This window comes from Cydia amplana, chromosome Z, assembly GCF_948474715.1.
Source record: "Cydia amplana chromosome Z, ilCydAmpl1.1, whole genome shotgun sequence".
In the NCBI taxonomy this organism is placed as follows: domain Eukaryota; kingdom Metazoa; phylum Arthropoda; class Insecta; order Lepidoptera; family Tortricidae; genus Cydia; species Cydia amplana.
This window is the reverse complement of record NC_086096.1, coordinates 33,451,296-33,475,094: the sequence shown is the minus strand read 5'-3', so window position 1 is coordinate 33,475,094 and position 23,799 is coordinate 33,451,296. Positions and strand designations below refer to the sequence as shown.

The 23,799-nt window shown below is 39.7% G+C and overlaps 1 protein-coding gene across 4 annotated transcripts in view; it reads right to left on the bottom strand.

The window, feature by feature from the left end:
- The window catches only part of LOC134661593 (hormone receptor 4), a 29,470-nt gene extending 6,322 nt beyond the window's left edge, over positions 1-23,148 (bottom strand). The window contains exons 1-5 of one of the 4 annotated variants that reach the window (XM_063517728.1): positions 22,637-23,148; positions 10,594-10,698; positions 2,234-3,340; positions 1,944-2,158; positions 1,367-1,777 (exon numbers count right to left, since the gene is read on the bottom strand). In XM_063517728.1, the coding sequence (XP_063373798.1) occupies positions 1,367-1,777; positions 1,944-2,158; positions 2,234-3,340; positions 10,594-10,698; positions 22,637-22,652 (1,854 nt within the window). In that variant the 5' untranslated portion in view covers positions 22,653-23,148. Of the gene's footprint in view, positions 1-1,366; positions 1,778-1,943; positions 2,159-2,233; positions 3,341-10,593; positions 10,699-11,021; positions 11,228-22,636 lie in introns of those variants that run through there. The other 3 variants (XM_063517729.1, XM_063517726.1, XM_063517727.1) reach the window with 3 other exon arrangements.
- Between the last annotated feature and the right edge of the window lie 651 nt (positions 23,149-23,799).

The following is a 23,799-nucleotide window of genomic DNA, read 5'->3' as shown; positions in this document are numbered from 1 at the left end:
GTCGCGCGAGTGACTTAAAACAAGTGAGTCTAAACCGTAAAATTATTCAATTATAGTAATCTTTTTTTAAATCAGTAGCAGTCTTAATGTAGGTATTTGATTTTAGTAGGTATATTCATAGAAACGAAAACAATACTAAGTAATCAAAGAGCGGGGTAAGCGATATTATAAGTTCTCTGTAATTTTCCTGTCGTCTAAAAATACGAGTATATTTATATGATGGAAGAAGTACCTTTAAACGGATCGTGTTCTATTCATATCTTTTTAGTTTATACGCAAATAACAGCTCTAACTCTTTTTTAATTAAGTACTTATGTAACCTAGGAAAATGCTCTAGACAATGAAAATATGTAACTGATGTTATAGCAACTATAATGTTTTTACGTAACGCACGCAATCACTTGGTTGATAAGTCAACTTAGATCACGCTATATTTATAATCTGTTTATTTCTATTAAAGTTAATAAAAGTTTAAATACTCGTACAATGCCAGATAATAAAGTGGGTCGTATAAATGTTATTATGGATGTGTATCACCTGTGGTTCATACCTATGTAATATTTGTTTATTTAAACTTTATTGCACAAAATTTAACAATATACAAATGATGGACTTAATGCCTAATTACTTATGTATGTCAATGTTTCATCTTTATTAACAAAACGGAATTGCTCGCACCGTAGAAATCTTTAGATGTTTATCGTAAATCGTAACGAACGTTTTGTGGGACAAATATATTGATATGGATTTGCGAATTTACATATAATCGGATCAATTAGGTAAATGTTATGGCGTAATTGTATAATTTCTTAGTATATTGGTCTTGAGGTCATTACTACCTATTTAATTGATGTCGCACGGCACGAAACCTACTTCATATCTACCTAACGTTTTATAACTAAGTGTGTATAAATTCTAATTTCAATCGGTATAATCTACTTTACTTATGAATGCAGGTGCATAAAAATGCAATATTATATATAACATAAATAAATACAAAATACTTATTAAATTTATCTAGTAGTAATGTTATTCACCTTTGGAAGCAAATAATTGCATACAATTCCTATACGTACGATTGAGCCGAAGGCTACTCATTGAAACGTCCGACGTGTTGCATTAGTTTACGGGTGTAATAGAGCGCACTATGCACAGAGCTCGGTCGAGTGCAGCTAGTTCTCTGCCAAAGGCAGCGACTTTCTATCGCAGTTGCGTAAGCGCCGATGCAGATCACGTAACTGCACTCCAAGCAAGCGGCGGAAGTCTCTGGAGCGAAAGTGACCCGGTGCCTGGTCCGACTGAACCCGGCTCAGATGCATAAACGAGATACTCTCGGTCCCTATCGTGCTGTAAATGTAACACTCACCTCTTGTACGAAGTCGTGCTCGTGGTCCGAGGAGGGCGGCGCGTGCGCGTGCTTCCCGTGCATCGCCTGGAACGCCGCCGTCGTCAGCACAGAGATCTCGTGCCACTTTTCCATCAGCAGCTTGGAGTGTATTTCCATCGGAATCTCCATTATAAACGGGAGTTTCTTCGTCCACGCGACCATCTTGTGAACGATGGAGTCCCCGATTTTGCAGAGCTTGTCGCCTATTTCTGAGGTGTCGTGCAGGAGATCGGGTAGGTGGCGCACGGTGGCGATGTCCTCCATAGCATCGCAGTCGATGAGGGCACGGATCATGTGCAGCGCCCTGTCCAGCGGCACCGCGCGGTCCCGCGAGGATGATACTGCGCTCTCTAATCGAGCCCTTAGGTGGACAACCTGAACGCAACACATCTATATAATATATAAAAGGAAGTGTTCTCATCTAATTTAAGTGGTAAATGTGGTATAAAAATAAAGTATACCCTAAATCTAAAAACATAGAGTAGAGTTATTTACTGGAAGTATATGACAGGCAAATTTTATAAAGGGCAGTTTTGAGACTATTAATTATATTTACCTCACTAGGATTGGTGAGAGCAGTCTTAAGAATAGTGCCGTTGACCAGATGTGGCGGGAGAGGTGGCATTGGCTCTTTAGGCTTTTCTGGTGGCGACGCCCGGCTTGTTGTTGTCGCTGCTTTATTTGCCTTTTTGTGCTTCTTATATTTTACTTTGTACAAATTGTACACTGCGCCGCTATTTCGTCCTCCTGGCATGCGGTCTTCTCTCACAGCTGAAAAAGAAGTTTAATTAGTTTTGTTGGTACGTCGATAATTAATAGAATACAATTAAAAATATTGAATGTTACCTTGTAAAACCATGCCTTGTTCGATACATTTCTTGAAGCGACAGTATTGACATCGATTTCTTTGCGCTTTTGTGATTTCACAGCCTCCATCAGCGACGCATGTGTACACGCGTCTATTCTGTACAGTTCTCTTGAAGAAGCCTTTGCATCCCTCACAGGTGATAATTCCGTAATGTAAACCTGTTGCTTTGTCTTCGCATATCATGCAGATCATGGGCTGTTCATCTTCTTCACGTTCAGCTTCGGGCGCGTAGGCGCGGAGTTCTGGACGAGGCATAGCGTGTGGGCTTGGGGCCGGCGCGCCTGAAGCTCCGGCCGTGCTGCCTGCCGCCGCACTCAGGTTCAGAGCGTGGAGCTGTTGGTGAGCTGGCAGCTGTGATACGTCGCCTGCCCATAACAGTTCCATGTTCAATGGCGGGCCGCGCTGTCGCCTTAACTCACCACCAAGGTTTAAAAGCAGCCTAGCCGCAGATTCCTCGCTACATGTAGAGGGGTCGGAAGCCGGCGGTGTTGGCGTGTGCGACCCGCTCGGCGTTGCAGATGCCTCACCCCCGGGAGTGGGCGCCGGTAACGTCCAGAACATTGTGCGTACACCCCCGGATTCACCCATGATAACGGCGGGCGCCCCTCTCCATTGCGTAGGCCCTCGCGCACCAGTCTTGGGCTCCTGCGGTTGTGGCGGGAAGTGGCCGCCGATAAGTTCGGGCTTGACGCCGTTGATGCAAGCGGCTGGCGGCCAGGGCCCCGGCGCGAGAGGAGAGTGCACGGCGGGCGGCGGCGGCGCGGGCGCTCGCGGCCTGTACGGGAGCGGCGGCTCCGGCGGCGGGCCCTCCAGCTTCACGGAGGAGTGTTGCGTGGGCGACGCGTGTTTAATGGCATGCGAATTGTCAGACTTGTTGGAGCTGGCGGCTCCTTCAAACTTGATGACGGAGTATGGCGGCGCCGAGCGAATGACGGTGGGGTGGCAGGCCGGGGTGGGCGTGGGTGAGCTGCCGTCGTCGAACATGGGCGGCGGGTGCGGCGGCGTGCTGCAGCCGGCGTCGGCCATGCGCGGCGAGGGCGGGCCCGGGTCCGGCGACGACGTGCTGGTATCGGCAGCCGACTCGCCTGCGGGAATGCCACACGGTCAACGTTAGCGACAAACTTCTCGTCTATGCGCGGGAAGGAAGAGAGCACCGCGGACTTTTAGACGCAAGAATAGAAACTGGGTGAAATGTCAACGACCGCGCGGAGTGGCCGCGAGGCGCGGGGCGGGGACGCGACACTGCACTTCCCGACGCCGACTAGATTAGCCGGTTGCGTCACGACGACGTGAGCGTCACCGTGGCACATGTATCTAGCCGTATAGAAAACTGATTTGTAATAATTATGTATAACATACATACATGTAACGGCGATAAAAAGTGGTGTTAATTTCCAAACGTTCGAGGAATATTTTATGTAACAATCCGGAATAGACGTAGCGATAGAATATGTAGGAAGCGTGGAGCAGGCGCGAGATGCGGCGGGCGAGGAAAAAGTGAAAGCAGCGCAGATGCCGCGCCGCCCGGAAGCGAGCGCGCTCCGCTGCGCTCGCGCACAGCGCACAGCCACAAAGGGCCTGTAATCTAACATGAGATTTTAACTGCCATTGAAAAGCTATTACCTATTTAATAAATCCGCAACCACAGTAATTAATAACGAATTATACAATTATGCAAATTAAACTATTTTGCAATCGGACCATTTGTTAACATCAATTAACAGATAATGTTATTATGCACAAATTTATAAGTTTTTCTCTTAATTGATTCGCTTAATTATACAAACATTTACCGACTTTTTATGACCAAATCCATAGGCGAAGTTACCGTCACGTGACCAGCTCACATCGCTATGCACAAACAGTCCGACTCGAGTAGAGCAATCACATAGTCCGGGGCCCGGGTTGAATTTTGTTTATATTAAAGTTGCGCTGAGACCGGCGCGCGCGCTTCAGTTTAAAGGAAAAGCGAAGAAAGTTTTCCACGGCTGCGGCGGCGCGGCGGGCGTCGGTCGCGCACAGTGAGCCCGACCTACCACACGATGCGCCCCGCGGCCGCCCCCCTGCGCTTCCCGATCCCTCCCTCCAGCCACTATTAGGTCACTTCGTGCGTGCGAAGTGCAACACAATGACTGCAGACTAGTGCAGCGCGCACCGCTCTCGCCTCGAGGACGATCTCTATTCGCTATGCGTCCTTTGCTGGTGGGGACAGAGTGGTGCAATAGGCCCCAGCACAGACATTATGTCCCGTTTTAATTGCTGTTATGCCGATGTTGGCCGATTTGTGCCAGCCGCTCGCTGCATAACCAGCGCGGAAGAGATATGGATTACAACCGTGTGGGATCGTTAACTTTCGGTATCGTACATATATCAATATCACTTTAGTACTAAACATCTTTACTAGGTACCTACTGGACTCTATTATTAAAGCTCCATTGGAGTTTCTCCGAAGCTACCTAGTGTATTATTACTTCCTGGAGAGAACCAACACGCTAAATGGGCACATCTGTAATGTTGTGAGATAATCACTCGTAAACACTGTTAATATTTAGTACTTATATTATCACTAATGATCCTTCCTCAATTTGAGTAACAGCGAGATTGTGCCAGGAAAGCAGATAGCTACACGCGAGGCAATTTAAATGTATTACAAAACTTTAGAAGCATAGAAATGTATTTGATTACAATTGATTTTTAAGTAAGGTACTATTAAAAAAAAAAAAAAAAAAAAAAAAAAAAAAAAAAAAAAAAAAAAAAAATTGTAGAGGTGTGAAACAGGGAGACCCGCTATCGCCTACAATTTTCATCTCAGTCCTACAACATATAATGAAAGACCTGAGCTGGAAACACAAAGGTATCAACGTAAAGGGGAAAAACCTAAGTAACCTTCGCTTCGCTGATGACATAGTACTTTTCGCAGAATCATCAAGACAATTGCAAGAAATGATATCAGAACTATGCTCAGCAAGCAAAAGGATAGGATTGGAACTAAACTCATCAAAATCAAAAGTAATGACTAATACTCTCCAAAAACCTATACTGGTAGACAACACGCGAAAGTTAGAATATGTCGACAATTACATATATTTAGGAAAACGTATTTCATTTAGTACCAACCGAAATAATGACGAAGTCGACAGGAGAATCAGCATGACATGGAATAAGTTCTGGAGCCTGAAAGAAATATTAAAAGCGAAGCTACCACTAAAACTAAAAAAGAAAGTCATGGACGGATGCCTGCTCCCCTGCATGTCGTACGGATGTCAAACTTGGATATACAACTTCTATACAAAGGACAAAATACAAAAGGCCCAGCGTGCAATGGAGAGGAGTATCATGAATATTAGGCTGAAGGACAGACAACGGTCCCAAGATATACGTAAAAAAACCAACGCCATTGATGCTCTTGAGCATATGAAACGCCTGAAGTGGAAGTGGGCTGGTCACGTGGGAAGAATGACAGATGAAAGGTGGACACAACTTGCTACTACGTGGCCGGGCCCAAGGACTAAGAGAGGCAAAGGACGCCCTAGAGATCGCTGGGTTAATGATATTAAAAAAACTGCCGGAGAAAACTGGATACAGAAAGCCCATTCAAGGTCAACTTGGAAACTGTTGGAGGAGGCCTTCACCCGTCAGGGGCCTTAATTACCACTAATATAATTTACAATTAATATTCATTATGTAATAGTTAAGGTAGATTAAGGATAAAAATAAAGGCTTATTATTATTATTTATTATTACTATTTTAGTCGCGGTATTGTGGTAAAAAAATTATGTTTCACTCGGGAGCAAAGTTTGTTTAACCCTCGTGCCCTGAAACGTTTGGAATCTTTCGAGTCCTGTTAATAACTATTTTCAGCTACTGTCACAACCACGTTAATAGAAATTGCTCTCTCCTGTCAGCTTGCATTAAGAATGGATGTACCTATGTAATATGTGAATGTGCCTACATTAGATATGTGAAATTTCAACATGCTCAGTTGGGAGAGTGGAACAAAATTCGATTGAGATATACTAACATCAATAGGACCACCTCTATACTACTTCATAGGTCATTAGTATTATAATTTAAAAAGCCCAAATTTCAATACAATTTTAAAAGATGAATAAACTTTCCCGATTGTACGTGCACAAGGCTCCCAGGCTACCCCTAGTGATCAACTAGGCAACCAGCTACTCGACGCCAACACGCAAACGCCGCCCTAAAACGCGCTTTCCGTCCGTCGGCCGACTTAAAGAAAAGCCTCGGGGATAAACATCGGTCTGTTTTGGTGAGTGAAGGTCGGCCTCGGTCATAGGCCCCGGTAACCGGGTCACACCCCCCTCTTCGGAGCCACGTGTAACCCGGCCCTTCCTAATTCGAGCCCTTCCTACGTCATCCAATTGTACAGATAAATGAGAACATTTCCCACTCCGAAAAGCTTCGATGATTCGTATTACGAATACGCTTTTGTATCTGGCCAGCTTGCATTAAAATAAAATGGTTCAGAAAGTAATTATTATAAAAAGTCTAAACTAATAAGCTCCGAGCTGTACCTATATACTCGTATTCTATGTTTGGGCAGGGGCACTTAGCGCCTGTGACGTCCGCTTATTGCTGTTTATTTCAAGTGGTTTTATAAACGAATAATGACTTTATGTGAATGTTTCTTAAAAGGCACTAAGCCTAATATTCACTAAATGTTAATGACCCAGTTACAATTTGTCTCACTCTTTCAAACATAAGTGTCAAAATGATGGAAAAGAACACATACGATTTCGACGGCAGTTTAAATTTGACTTACGTTTATGAATCGTTGCCATTTTCAAAATTCAAATTCAACAATTTTGTGACCGTTCACTAATAAATCTATCAATGTCGGTGATTATTAAATAAGTGCTCTAGTTATAATAACAAAGGTTTTACACCTAACTATGATTTATTACTAACCTTAAGAGTTCGATAACAGCAACAAGTAGGTAATTGCTTATATGTGTACTCGTAGTTCTACGCCTACATAGCGATCTGTAGAATTTAATTTGCTATGCAAATCTTATTTGCGAACTCATAAACGTACCTAATCAGCGTTTCGATGACATTTCGAATCTCCGAACAGTAACACCACGGTTCTTGAATGGAACCTAATACGCTTATCGCGTAAAAGTCCTTGAATGTTAAGCGGAATTAGGTCACTACGAGCCGAGTGAGCGTACTACGTTGTTTATTTAACGTATTCTAAGTAGCTTAATATTTATTTTCGGTATGTTTACATTACATAAAAGTTTTCGTTTAGTTTCGAAGCAAATGAATCGGACTGCTTTAATTCTTGAACATTAAATAAATACTTGTATTTAATATTAGTATATAGACGTCAAAATTAGCATATCACTGGATAATGTGCATAATATTATAGAGACCGTGGGTGTTGGAGGGTCTGCCATCTAGTGACCTGAATCGAAAGCGAAAACAATTCACGCTTCTAAGCATGTGCTGCCCCCTACACTTCACGCTGGTTCTAATTTGCCTAGTAGGGACTGCCACCTAGTGGTTTAAATTTAAAAATGGAAACTTGATACAATGCCTCGCGTCAATGAATTCTGTGCTGCCGTCTACAGTTCATGCACGCTCCCTCGGTTGTTTATTTACTTTTTCCGTTTATATGTTTGAATGTTTATTAAGACTAGAGGGATTTTGATGAAATTGATACATAAGTAGTTTAAAATAAGTCAAGGCATATTCATCCTTGACATCTCCCAAGGTGGATTGAATGGGGTTTAAGGCTTAATGCGGAAGTACCACGGAGAGAACGGGAAAGATGGGTAATATAACAGCTTCTTCCTAAATTCGCGGACACAGAGGCTAGTTCTCAATATTTTTATATACCTACTAATATTGTACACACAAGTTTCTTATCAGCATTACGCGAGTACAAGTGCAACGGGCGTGGCATGACGTGTCCTGCCAATCCTGCGTCACTGCGCGTCACCCCACGTCACCGGGCCACGTAACCCCGTGACGCTTAAAATTTGCACGCACGTTAACGTAAACCAACACGGTAATCTAGGCGAGTGGATCATGACCAATCACGATTACTGGATTAATGCATACCACGCGCAGCGAGATCCACAAGAAAATTGTCGAGTAAAACACCTGCCGCGTAGCCAACATGCCAATTGCTTACGCTCCGTAGTGATCGCAACGCAACTGTCGAAGAATAGAGACAGATACGAAGCGTTTCGTTGTCGTAGCGATAGCGATTGTCACCTTGGCTAGTGTGGCCTAACTAACAGAGCATCTCGCGGTCATCTCTAGTTACGAAAAAATAAAAAACAGACAGACTTCTTTAACATGCGTAACTGAAAATCACACTTCCGTTACTTAAAGTTCGTGAAGTACCTACTCAGTGCTTTAAGGAGCAGGTGACAGTCCATTTCCAACCGCAGCTGCACTACTGTTCATTTTACTATGGAAATTGACAGTAACAGCGACGCGTCCAGTACCAGTAGTGCAGCTGCGGTCAGAAATGGAATGTTACCAATCCATTCCAATTATCTTATAATTAAACAACTAATTGTTGACAATAACTAAATTATAAAAGTGGAAAAAATTGGAAATTGGTATTTTTCCATCCCTTTCACACTCCCTTAGTCCCATACTCATACTTGCCCGATTCTTAAGACGATTCATAAGTCGTAGAGCAAAGCCCCCGGGGAAACGTTACGTCGTATGACAGCTTACATCTTTCACTCATGTCTTATTCATGAGAGCACAATGGCAATAATTACGGCACCGTTTTAATGCTTTCACCTCTTTTACGTAAACTTTCTTTATCACTGCGAGTTCACGCCGTCTTACATCATAATTACTATTTAATGATTTAAATGTTTATTTTGTTACATTGGTTTTTTTTCTTCAGTAAATCTCAGTGACCCGTGCCCCCGCCAAGACGAGGCAAAGGGCAAAAGGTAATAATATTACGGTAGATTGAAACGGTATAGTTAACTCCCTTATTTTAACGGTATAGTTAGTTCACACTGTGAATTTTAATTCCTTTGTGGTGAGCGTTCCGACTGAACACCTAGCGACCTTCACCAAGGAGGAGTTTTGGCCGAAGAGTGTCAAGTTCCGGCGGTTCCGCGGCCGGCTCCCTGATACTGCGGGATTACGAACTGCATCGCAGCCATAATTGTGTGTGTTTAGTTTTAAGATATATTTTATAATGATATGTATGCTAGTTATTTATCTATGGGCCAATAGTTGCCTGAAAATAAAGGTTTTCATTTATTTTCATTAGACATCCCCGTTCAACAAACACATTTTCGTGTTCCACAGAACAATATTCCCAACCAGTATTGTTCATTGCCGACTCTAATTTCGTGTATTTTGTGGGGGAAGGTGCGGTCGAACCGGAACTCCTTTATGATATTTTTCAACGGAGTGAAAGTAATTTCTCTGAAACCGGTCCGTGGTCTCTCACGGTCTTATGCAGTGAATTATTTAACTTTCGTTAGACGATGACGATTATTATCAAACTAATCTGTTTACGAATAGCTATCGGATTATGCAACGAAGTCATTTGCATTCGTAGAAATATTTGGAGTTGGGTGTCTGTTTTTTTGACGATACCCGTGCAATGGCTAAAATTTATACATCGGTCTTTTCCAATGACTTAATATTGGGTCAGAATAAAAATAATATCGTCAAAATGTTCGTCCATTTTTTTTTTAAATTGTGTTTCAAGTGTGTCTAAGATCCAGTTAGAATGACAATGAAATTACACGTAGAATGAAGTCGAAAGTGATAGCTGTCCGTGAGCAGAGTTGTGATGTGCTTAAACGTTATACAAAACGGCGTATAGTGCCCACAGATGCCAAGGTACGTTGTCTTTTCTAATCGGGCGTCGCGTCCGGCGTTACACTACGGCTCTCGTGGAATAACAATAGTTGACCTTAGTTCGCTTCAACTTTTAAACCTTCGGCGCGAGTATCTCGTGCAGTCTCAGGCACAAACAATGAATATTGCTCCAATGCGATTTATACTACGTGTTACCGTGTTACTCCTTAGTATCAAAAACACATCTCCGGACCGGAAATTATGACTGTTCGACGTACTTCTTAATTAATAATATACGACTTTACATGCGTCCAAACTCGTCTAAGAAGGTGCTCTCTTCCTTAGTCCGTTAGAAATGTAATCAAACACAAATGTATATGTAGATAAATAGAAACAAATTTTTGATGTATTAATTGAAAACTTAAAGATTTTGTGAGCAGTCAATGAAACTACTACGAGGGAAAAATAACTGACTAAATGTAAGTATAAGTACCTATTAATTACGGCTATACTATTACTTACCATCGCTACTACATCGGGAGTCAACTTTTCGCCTCTTTAGTTTTAGGTCTTGGAAGAGACTCATGTTGTCAAGGTCACACGGGCCGCGGCTGAGTGTCATTATTCCTGTAGACAAGTCAGAAGATCAACGTTAGTTACAATGTCGACAAAGCAATACTCACCGAAATACATAAATAAGTAAACCTGAATACATAATAACTAAAAAAGACAAAAGTATTATACTCGAAGCTGTTTCTGAAGAAAACGATTGCCGACATCAAAGTAATGCAGCAAAGTACAAAACTTCTACTCGTAATTATCATCTTTAGAAAATAGGAATTTCCGGCTGGGTGAAATTGCCAAAACCTTTTGATTAATTTTCATACGCAGTCGTGGCAATTGGACCGCGGACATATTTTCTGTGAATGACCGCCATTGGAACTACTTACGACGATCCGGAGTCGGGACAAATCTGCTAGTGTAAAAGGGTCCCGACACTTTCGGGTAAACATCGGGCATCATTTCGGTACCGAACCAATTTAAGTAGACAGTTAATGTATTAAATTCGTGACATTTGATGTTGAGAGTCAGCTTCTCCTCACAGTGTTTCAGTCGGACTACTGGCCGGACAAGCCGGACCCCATATTTTATTCAAGATCGTTTACTATTACGCGTCTGACGTCGCCAATTTTTATGGCTTTGATAACGCGAGGAATTTGCAGAGTATGGTGTTGTCGCGTGGATAAAGGTACATTTTATATACTTGGCACATAAGTTAAAGTAAATAAAATTTATTATAAATGATATAGTACTCGTGACATCTCTTTATGGCAACATCATTGCATTTGGTAAGCCTTTTTCCCATACGTCCGGAATTAAAATAATTACAAAGGAATATACTGAACACTGCAATAAATTCACGATTATTTGACTTGATTGCATTAGGGCCCAAAATAATCACAGCAAAACTTGAGCACAGACTAAATAAACAGAAGTCGAACGGCTCTTAAATTCAGATTCAACATCCTCAAAAAATAATATTGGCCCGGTCTATAAAACGTCTAGTCTGTGTTTAGTCACGAACGTCATAAATCATAATCATAACGCGAAAATTGAACGTAAGTTAGTCGTCCGTTAATCGGTTAAATACCTGTTGCGTACGTCTGACTATAAATAGGTATCGAATTGAATAACACGCGATCAGTAGCCGCGTGTGCGTCACTTGCGAGAGTTTACGTGATAATGACCGATATCGAACCGATCTGAGTTCACTGCCTAAAGTGTCTAACCCTAAAGTACTATTCTTAGGCTATAGACTAACGGCCCGATACGGATTTTGTAATAGACATCTGTTAGATATCTTTTAGACATCGCCAAGATACGATAACGATATGTTTAAGATCTAACCTGTCAAATTTGACATTGATACTCTTGAACGATTTCCGCAAGATAATACTTAGAGATCTAATTCACATCTAATAGATATCTAACACGATCTATCGTAAAAGTGACATTGGTTGCCCGAATTGCGCTGCAAAAGAGAACTAGTTGAAATCTAAACTATAACGTATCTAGAATGGATCTAGTACGTGTCGTGTCGTCTCTTGTGAATATCTTGAAGTTCGAATACGGCAGTAAGTTCTGAACTCGCGGGCCATAAGGATACAGGAACGTAGCAACATGGTAAGGGGGCTCGAAACGCCTTTGAAATATTATCAATGATTACCAGTCCGCCGGACGATATCGGCCTGTCAGTTGTTCGGAACTGTCAACTTTTTGTTCTAACTGACAGGCTGATGTCGTCCGGCCGACTGATAATTAGTGGGCCCCTTTATAGGGTTGGGAACCTAGCTGTTTTATTTTCAAATGGAGAAAATAAGATAAACTCATTTGATAATCTAACAAGAAAAACAACAATGAAATTATATAAAGCTATGAAAGTCTTATTTTCTTAATTGAGTTTATAGGTACCTACAGGTATCTACATATATACGTACAAAGGTAAAACAAGTGCGAGTCGGACTCGCGTTACAAAGATTCCGTACATTACACAATTTTTAACAATATGTTTTTTTTTTTACGAAAAGTGAGTAAAATGTCTTTAAAAAACCCCGGGTGGGATCAAAAACTAAGTACTTAAGTTCGACTCATGCTTGACTGCACATTTGTAATAGGTTTTTCTGTCATGTCTAATGTATTTTTTCATAATTTTAGACCCAGTAGTTTCGGAGATAAAGGGGGAGGAATGGTAATTTTTTGCGTATTTTCTTGAATTACTCCTAAACTGTTTATCCTAAAAATAAAAAAAAAATATGTTTGAGATTCTCACAATGAGCTCTTTCATTTGATATATATATTATTATTCAGAGCCCACTGTGTCCCACTGCTGGGCAAAGGCCTCCCCCCTCTTCCTCCACTCGTCTCTATTTAGTGCAATATCTGGCCAGCCTCTCAAGAAGGAGTCCAAGTTATCCCGCCATCGCCGACGAGGCCTGCCGGCTCCCCGGTTAGACTCGTGGGGCTCCCACTCTGTGGTTAACTTGGCCCATTTATTTGATATATAAAAAACTTTATTTTTTTATTGTCTTATTTACCCCCCAAAAGTGGCCTCCATATTTAAAATTCATTTGTTTACGTTACATGTCCGTCTTTGGGTCACAAACTTACATATATGTACCAAATTTCAACTTAATTGGTCCAGTAGTTTCGGAGAAAATAGGCTGTGACAGACGGACAGACAGACAGACGCACGAGTGATCCTATAAGGGTTCCGTTTTTTTCCTTTTGAGGTACCTAAAAACCGAAAGGCTCACAGCCTTGACTATTTCCGACCGATTTTACAGCTGATCTATAAATAAAACACTTATTTACCGACACAGGTCATTTAACTCGGAAATAAAAATGTTTTCGCGTAAGGACGTTCACTCGAGTTGCCCGACGTGATCTAGTCTACATTGTAAATTGAAAATTTATTCAATTTTTTCTTTGTTTTGATATATTTTGTATAAAAATGCATATTATTTATATATCTACACTTTAGAGCAACAAAAACGGATCACGTTCTAATTTATTTGAGTGATCAGATAGAACTAAATAATTGTATGTAGTTCCGTGGTACTTTTTACTATTTAATAAGTTATTAAAAAAAATAGAAACATTGCATAAAATAAAGCTTCATTTCTATCATATATTCGACCGATCTAAAAATAAGATGACCTCCCTTCGTGAGTTAACGGGGTGGAAATACGTCATTAGGTAGGTATTTTATTTATAGCCTGCGCAGCCAATGCACTCTTACTCATCATTTACTTACACAATTGCAATAAACGTGATACGTTAAGTACTATTATCGACGTAAAATGGCTTATCAAGATATACGAGTACAATAGGCAATAAAAGTTTCTCATTTGTTGTCCATGTCTAACCTTAATGGTGAACGAACCATTCATTTTTAGCTACCGTATACTGTCGTAGTATGTCAAAACGTAGTAAATTTACGAGCACGTGGTTTATGGGCAATTGATAAGAAATACATTCAGTGCCAACGTCATCCGATTTTACTATTATAAAAGCAATTTCCGGTATGTATGACTCATATTGACGTCGAAATCAAATTTTAGAAAATAATTCGCAATGCATTATTAAATTTTCTAGATGTTAATCGAGAGACGTCATTCGTTAGGTAAATAGGTGGAACCACAGAACAAGTTAGAATGGCGATACGAGCAGGGTACGTGTCGCCGCTGGTTTTGGGCAAACGCTCGCATGCTACTCGCCCGCGCTGACCGAAAAACGAAGTAAACATGCCTTTTTGCGCCAAAATAACCTTCAGATTAAGAAGCCAGACATCAAATCTGTCTAAAGGAGGCGTATCCATTCACCACGCACACAAGGCGCTAGCTATTTTTTACTACCGTTGCGCGAGTGTTAGTAAACGTGGAGAGGAACGAGCGGCGACACCGGTTCCGATACTAACTGCGCGCGATAGTCATTCTAACCTCTTTAATATGTTCTGCGGGTAGGACGATAAAATATTGAAAGAGTGAGACTCATGAATGCTGTAACAAGTAGGTGGCAATGCTATACGTCAATATGTTTGTAGTCGGACCAACCTAACTCCGCACAGCATTTGCAATGACAAAGTATGGCCATGTCGTTACATTAATGTCAAATTTATATGAAAACATGCTTGTAATGACACCACTTCACTTTGTTCTATTCAAGTCGTTGCAAAGTTAGCTGAAACGGTCTCTATTTGGCGTAATATTGTAGCTATTTAAATGATTTTTTTGGGTTTGTTTCAGTGAGCCAGACTCTAATTATCAATTCAGAATTACACAAACGCAGGTTCCAAAAAAACGAGCCGAATGTCAAAGACCTTGATAATGGAGTAGACAAGCAATAAACAATTCGCAAGCGCCAGCAGACAACATTTTCGCAACAGTTTATTTGATCCAAGTCCACGGTTATTTTTAGGTTGATTGCACAAACTTTTATATCAACGGCCACATCTTAGTCGGACTCTCAACAGTGTGAATTTGCTTTTATAGTTCGTTTTTTTAGCATTAGAAAGAACTTGAAAGAAGGTAAGCGATTTTGACATTTCTTTTAATTGAAAAACACTTTTTAAAAATCAATAACTATTACTTATGAAAGCAGAAGACTATAAAAGATCGTATTAGATTCATAATTGTTACATATTTACCGTAACTTATTTTTAAAATGTGTTTTTGAATTAAAAGACACATCGAGATTGTTTACCTTATTTCTAATGCTAAAAAAACGAACTATAGTAGGAGATACGTTTATAAGGAACATCTACCCTCATCTGCTATTTATTTTTTATACAAAATAAATGATAGATACCTAATATTCACATTAACACAGGTCATGGTGGTAACAGGATCATGGACAGTTTTTTTTTTAATTTTATTTGTTAATTCATCGTATATTAATATTAATATATGATGATGAATGACTTGTTAGATTTGACAAACGTTTATGAATAATCCGTATGTCAAATTTCTTTCAAACCGTTCAGCCGCTTTTGCGTGATTGCCTTCTAACATTAACACCAAGAATATTTGTACCTATGTAGGTAATAGTCACATTACATACATCTCAAGATCTGTTTGTTGTGAATCTCGTAGCAGCTGTCGGTAGTAGGTCAATTTGTTTGTTTGTGGGAATCAGCGGCAAATCCGTCATCCTCGGACAAAAAGGAACTACTGCGATTATTTAATTTTAGTCAGGCACTACTGGCATAAATACAGAATTAGAAACCACTTTTAGTAACAAACAATAATCTTGTACGTTTGTCTGAGAAAGTCACATAATAATTATATTGAGTAGTTTGCCGTCGTCAAATACGTTAACTAAAATGATATGCCAGCGTTTTGAATGCTGGCCGGCGTTAAATTAATTCGGGTCTTATTAAATTGAAATGGATCAAGGGACAAAGGAAGCCCGAAGGTGAAATGCAGGCGTGAGGCGAGTTCGTGCGGAAGCGGCGACCGCGACCAGGGCCGCTGCCCACTCCATGTTTACAAAGTTTTGATTAAAACCAAATAAACTTTTAAATCTGATAACTACTTAGGTACCTAATACTCGTAGCTGAACCACTGGTTAGGTCAGGTCGGCGCATTGCAGTTCGCGAGCTCCTGCGACTCTTTTGAGGCATAATTGCACCTTTCTTATAGTATTCTTACTGACTGAATCAAAACTCATGGCTCTTATAAATTCTCGAATCACAATATTTCATTTATATATTGCAAATCTTAATGCTGTAGTGTAGTTCCTTATTATTAATGTTTGCACTAATCTAACCTAGCTTGAGGATTCCGTTTCAGTATAAAAGTCACAGCCTTGTGAATTATGACCGGTGTCTATAAAGCGGCTACTAATTTAAAAAGGAAGTTGTGTTCTCGTAACAAAATATTGTTTGCCAGTCAAAGTCTCAAGCATATCTTCAGTCAGACTTAAACTGGAACAGTTTAAAATTGTACATAAATATATACTATTAGCAATATAGTTCTAACTCCTAATCATAATTTTTTATCTCAAAATTTAAGTGGGCAACCATTTATATCACGAACGCCCGTATTTTTTTGTCTGACATTTAAGCTCAACATGTTACTGATGATCTTTAGACCGCATCAAAACACTTTAAAATAAGTTCTACTCGCGTAGTGACAAGGTTAAACAAAATACTCGTTGTGTTGCATCATCAAATAAACATGTTAATGTGACTTACAGCTATCAGGAAGTGCAGCTTCCGACCGCTGCGCGGCGCCGAAGGTAATATGTAGAACTTATTGTTTCTTACCTTCATCTAGTATCTAAGTACCTACCTGTTAAAATTGTAATTGATAAAGGCCAGAGATCATGCCAAGTTATGAACCAGATTGCTTCCGCAATGCGCTTAAATTTTCGATAAAGTATTGATGTATTAAGCTATTGGAGATTATTAATAAACATTGTCATGTTTAAGCTTCAAGAGACTGACTGTTAATTGCTTAAATACCAATAGCATTTAGAGTACATGATAGAGAGGTTAGGGAAGATAGGTTTTGATTTGATATAGCGGATTATTTGTTAGACATTGGTTCTTCGCATTTAGGATATCGTACAAGGGTACAGAGGGCCTACCGCGAACCACGTTCGACGTGTTGCCTCTCTGTCGCACTTTTAATTTTGTACATAAGTGTGACAGGGAGACAGCACGTCGAACGTGGTTCGCGGTAGGCCCTCATATTTGCATCGCACATACCGGTCGGTCGGAGCAGGAAGTAAATTCGGTTCCGGACAATGTCAGTGTCACGCCGAGGTCGCTTAACCCCCGGACATCTTTTCAATGCCTCGTTAAGACTTTAAATTATTAATTGCTATCGAAAATAACACTAAATAAAAACTCAGCAGTGCAACACTGGTAAAAAAATATAAACTAATATACTTACTTATTTACTACTTAATATTTTACTTATTATGATTAGGTTACTACTTTTCTTTTTTCAGTTGAAACCATTGTAACTGTTTTTAGTTACTGCACCAAATCCGGTCGACAATGTTAATAGATTAGATAGAGTTTAGTTCAGTACTTATTCCATCTAAACGACATTAGACCAACCAAAAGAACCCCCGATTTCTCCAAGTTACAAGTCTACAGCCTTGAATGAAGCATTATACAGGCCTAAGTAGCTTCATCTAAGCTCTATTTTATGTGAGATTGGTCAAGCAGTTTACGATATGAACCTCTCAAGTTTGTAATAATATTTGTGCGATATGTTACGGATTCGAGAGCCCCACCACACGCGCCGTGGCCGTGCGGCCTCCCGCGCCGCGCCGCCTTGACATTTCCCTTCCACATTCACGCGCTGAAACGTTCAATTTTTTAAGCACTTCCGATCTAAACACTTCCTCAATTTTATTTTGATCTTGACTGGCTTGTCTTGAAATCGTATTTTTGTTGATGCTTTACATATTTTGCTAATTTCAATGTCATATCGAGTCAGTGCAAAGATAAATTATAATAATTTTAAGACTGCGTGACTAATAAAGTACTAACTATATAACTTACGAAAATATATAAATAGGTAGCCTTATTTCCATTATCCACATAAAATAATCTATAAAACGATTAGGTATTATATGTAATTTATACGAAGTGGAAGTACTTAAATACCTAAATAAAACATATATCTCGGGTAGTCGAGAGTCACTTTTTGATATCTATATCTATATACATATATCTAATATCGAAACGATTCAAATCCAAAAATACAAATTAGTTAATTAATTCCTTTACACTAAGAGTTCAGCGGTTGACGGAAAATACACGCATTGGTGGTCGAATGCCATACCTATTAGAGCATAAAGTCATGACCGCGACTCTAGGTACTCAAAATGGCGAACAATGTATTTTCTAATGGCCCGGCCAACACGCCTATTATCATTTAAACTCAACAGCCGACACCGGTATCCTCCCACTACAATACATTGAAAGGAAGCAGTGACATTCAGTACCTTTTTCGCTTTCACTATTGGAAAGTGAGCGTAAAAAACGTATTTCGGCAACGCCAAAATGGCGGACGGTCGTCGACCTCATCGAGTCATAGACCATAGACAAAGGGGTGGCCATATTGTAGCGAAAGTAAAAGTGTTGTCGGTCATAGAGTAACGGTTACGCAGTCACGATCACGATCCACGAGACGATTCGGGAATGTCACGGTTACCGCTCGAGGAGCTATCTTTTGTTTTGCAATGGAGAACGGTTTGCCCCAATCTGTTTTAGAACAGAGAGCAATTTATTGTTTTTGCACAATCCTGGGATTGCGAAAATCATGTTTTGCGGATACTGAAGTAATCATAAGACTAGCACTTTACACCAAGTACCTACATTACAGGACATGTGTACACAAAAACACGACTCTTCAAACCTTTTATTTCAGAAAAATGGTTTGAATATACTGGGTGATCCCGGAGCCCTTAGTCAGGAAAAATGATGAATATGATTTTACAGTACATATGGGGCTACTTTTCCGTACTAGTGCGTAAAATAGCACTTTTCGTGCGTATGTCGAAACTTCAAAGTGCCATATGTACTGTAAAACGTTGTTCGATACACGTGCGAATAGGTAATTCGCAACTCGTGTCGATTTAAAACACTTCCTTCGGTCGTGTTTTAATTTATCGCCACTCGTTTCGAATATCCTTTTTTTCGCACTTGTATCGAAAATAACTATTGTCTTGTGCCATTGCGGGTATGCGAACGAAAAAGACAAAACCTAAATCTCTGATTGTAATATGTATATATTGTAAAGGTAGATAAAAAATATGTACATATAAAGTAAACTATGCAACAATTTTTCGTGTAGTCAACATAAATATCAAAATAAATGGGTCTTTTTTACCTGTAGTGCTAAGAAATCTCGTTCGTCTTTCCCGTTCTTGCACTAAAATCACACCGTGACTGGTGTTTGCCGGTGTTAAGACACAAGTTAACTTTTACAGGTCGAAGAGCCACCTTTAAATTTTACCGTCCCATTTGGTTCATTACTCCATAATTATATTATTTTTGTAATTGCCCAACGTGAGAATTATTTGAAGAAATTATTAAAAAAAGACGAAAAAAGGAATAACCATGAAGTAAAAAAACCTGAACTCCGAAAGTTATGATTGTATTTTTTTTTGAGTTTAGCTATTTATGTAATATACTATACTGATTACGTATTTTTCGTTATTATTAAATTAATGATTACTTACTAATTATAATAATGATGTTACTCACATTGGGATGACAAAAACACAAACATTTCTATATATATCATAAATCATATTTTCTTATATCTAACTATAAATAAAACAGACAAACACTAAGAAGTAGTAATGTCTGCATTATTTTTGTGTTGTAGAACCGATACAGTTGAAATATGAACTCGTCATAACAACGCGAGGAAATCGCAATGTTTGTGCAATGTAAAAAAATAAATCTGTGTCAAGTTCTCAGAAATGAAACAAGTGACTAATGTGCAATGTGATAGTCCTTCAGGTATATTTTATATAGCTAAACGTAATTTATATACAGATATAGATAACATATAACGTCTTTAATTTCGGTTTGAAACTTTCAATGAAAGCGTACGAGCTCGGAATAATAAACCAACAGGAACCGCCATTAACAGGCGTTCCCCTCTGCCAAAAGTCGGCGGCCGCCGGTCAAGGAGGTTATATAAAACTAGTTGCCATACGTCATACGCCATTCAGCAAACGTCAGTCTAAGCGGAATGTTAGGAGCAGAAAATGCCGAATTGTAGCGTTTTCTCCTGTAAAAACCGATCGGACACATCTAGCTTACTTAAAGAACACGTTTCTTTTCATATGTAAGTACTATTACATGTAAATATTATCAAATAGTGCACTAATTTAGCAAAAAACTAAAAAACATTGTCAATCTGAAAGTGATACCACTTCATGGTACTAGATCTAATTTAGGGTAATATTTAAAGAAGACTTTCTAAATATTCATTAGGTACACCTAACTTCTAATTTGCGTTGCTTATTATTATATAATTTATATAACACATTATTTTTCTATAACACCTTATTTTTATATCAACATAATCCATTCAATGAAATAAATAGTATAAATCATAAATAACGTGATATTACCGATATAGGGTCATTGTGCTAGTTTCCGTCCATGCTCTAGTCTCTAGTTTTCGTACATGACATGACAGATTAGCAAATAACATATTTGATACTTAATTTGCTACTTGCCAAATACATTTTTTATGTAGATAGATACTCGTATATTGTCTCGACATTAAGGATTGCATTAAGTCCAAATTTGTGCAGCAATGTAGATTTATATGTACTCAATTTCGCCAAGTGGACGAAAACTAGAGCTGGACGAAAACTAACGCACCTACCCTACTACTGTTTAAAAATTCATTTTTCGCTTAGTTTCTATCGTATATTTTTTATTTGACATGTCCAATATTTGTATTGTATTTTATTTATTTTAAGGTATTTACTGCCGTCATTTTCCATAAATAGGAACTTTTAATTTATTACTCTGGTATCACTCTACCATAGTTAGCGATGGGACACCATAAAAACCAATATCGATAAAATCTATATGAACATTGTAAATATATTGTTATTTTGATTTCTTTTTTTAGATTTCCAAAAGATGCAATAAATTTTAAACATAAGTAGTTTTCAGCTTATCAAGCCATCGAAAACCTAAAAATATCGCAATATCAGTCATGATTTAAAGATCTAAGAACTGCATAAGTAAGTTTGTAATTCCATATAAATATATGCTGTTACAAAGTTACTGTTGCAGTTCCTACAAATAGTAGGTAAAGTAAAAGGTACACTACGATGTATGTACGATGTGAGTATGTGTTTAGTTATGATATATGTATACATAGTATGGGTATGAGTACCCGAAAAGAAGGACTGTCTACAAAAAGAGATGAGATCCCATCAAAAACATTACTTGTAAAAAGGTGCAAGTCTCGCAACGCTTTTATTACAAAAAGTTCTGAGATGTAACGTGAAACCAAGTCGGTTACTTTAATCAGTGCCCCTGGCTGACTGTTAAAACCGTATCAATAAGATATCTTTAATTTGTAATACATATAATGACTTGGCAATCGCACATAATGCTTTACTCGTACCGTACTCGTAAATATGTGTAATGCTCAAACTGCAATTAGCGCTAGCGTTAGGTATGTTCAATTAGAATTAATTTTAATAGGTGACGATGATCCTTATGTCATTATGCAGCTGTGCGATGGCCAAGTCATTATACGTATTACAAATTAAAGATATCTTATTGATACGGTTTTAACACCCCCTGGCACTGATTAAAATAACTGACTTGGTTTCACATTAGCATTACATCTCAAAACGTTTTTGTAGTAGAAGCGCTGCGAGACTTGCACCTTTTTACATGTAATGTTTTTGATGGTTATGATTGACTAAAGCAGACAGTTAAAATTCAGTCAATAAAATATCGACAATATTATCGACAAGTCCCTCGCACTTCTACGTTTACTTAGAACTGACATCATCTCGTTTACGGACAGGGTTGTCTGTGTTTGTTCTTGTATTTGTGTGAATATAGTTTATGCTAGTGTTTGATAATTTTGTCGTGTGCGTGTGTAGCGACGCATGCAAAAAATGCATTAGTGTTTACATTATTTGTGTGCGTTCCTCGCCCCCCGCGCCGAAAACGGCAGAATTTTTCACATAGAAATTAGTGCGTGTCACCACTCCATATTGGATTATTCCTCCGAGCGTACGAGGGTACAAATAGAACTGCATGGAGTTCGTAGCACGGCGCGTAGCAGTTGCTACGAAACTACGAACTGCATCTTTGTCGGTTGCATCGTTATTATAATCTATATTATCTATAGATTTTATATGAAATTATAGTATTGGAGTGTATATTTAAAAAATGATACAAATTCGCATTGCATTTTACAAATATGGCTTAAAGATGTCGCAAAATAAAATACAGAATTTAAAGGATAATGTGTGAAAATGCAATATTTACCCATTGTGGAAGTCATGTTGTGCAGTCGGTGCGTGTGCGCGGAGGCGGCGCGTGCCTCGTCCGGCCCCAGCTTGCGTGGCTAGGGCTCCGCGAGCATCCCTCGAACCAGCTCTGAATACACCGATCACCTTTTAATTTACGTCTCCGAAAAATTTTGGACACACCAACTCTCAGCATAGTTTTTCAATAAGCACTGGGTTCAGCATTCGGCAGGCGCACTTCCTGCGGAGCAAACGCGAGGGTAGCCGGTGGTCCGAGCTCGCGCTCCCCGAACCTCTCGATTCGGCAAAGTCACGATAACGACTGCGCGCGAATGTCGTCATGTCGAAATTCGAAACACTTTCACCTAAATATTCCGCCTCCGTTTCGGACGCGGGCGTCGCTCTCGACGCGCACGCACACACCGCCGGCGCCGTCAGTCCTCAATTACGTACGCTGTAAAAATTGCATCAGTGTTTTTCGTAGTCGCCCTTACGCTCGACGAGTACGCCGCCGAAATATAGTCATCTCGCTCTGGTACTTATTCACCGTTACTATAAAAGTTTTTGTTTCGCTTTTTTATCTGAGCGCGCACACACGCGCGAGTGCGGATTTCGATAGCGAGGTCGTTGAACTGCCGAAAAAGATTTCTTTGGTATTAAAAAGTTGGTGGTAAGTGTTCAGTGTTAGGATGGGTCGTTTGTAGTTGGCGTATGGTGATGCCGGTGCGCGGGCGCGGCGTGTGTGGCCGGGGCGCGGAACTAGGTCAGCTGCGCCGGATTGCGCGCGCCACTCCCGATGCCATCCATCCGGATGATGCTCGTCATAACTTCATTAACATCCACTTTTGTTTCTCTGTTCCATTTAATTAACTTAACGCGTTATAATTACAAAAATATAAGAATGTAGGGACCAGTGGCGTTAAAACGGAGATATTCCAAAGATACGAGTACGATTGTATGAGCCGATAGAATCTCTTTCGTAATACGGCCTTGTGGGTACTGTTTACAACTCAAAGTACCCGCAATGCAATAAAATCAATACAAGTTGTTATTTTAATGATCGAACGTACGCAATGGCCGCGTTGATTGGACACTGGGCCGAGCTAGCTGAATATCATGACAACAACATAACCTAGTTGAGCGGCGTCGGTTTTTGTCTGAAAGGTTAGGCGGGCCGATGGC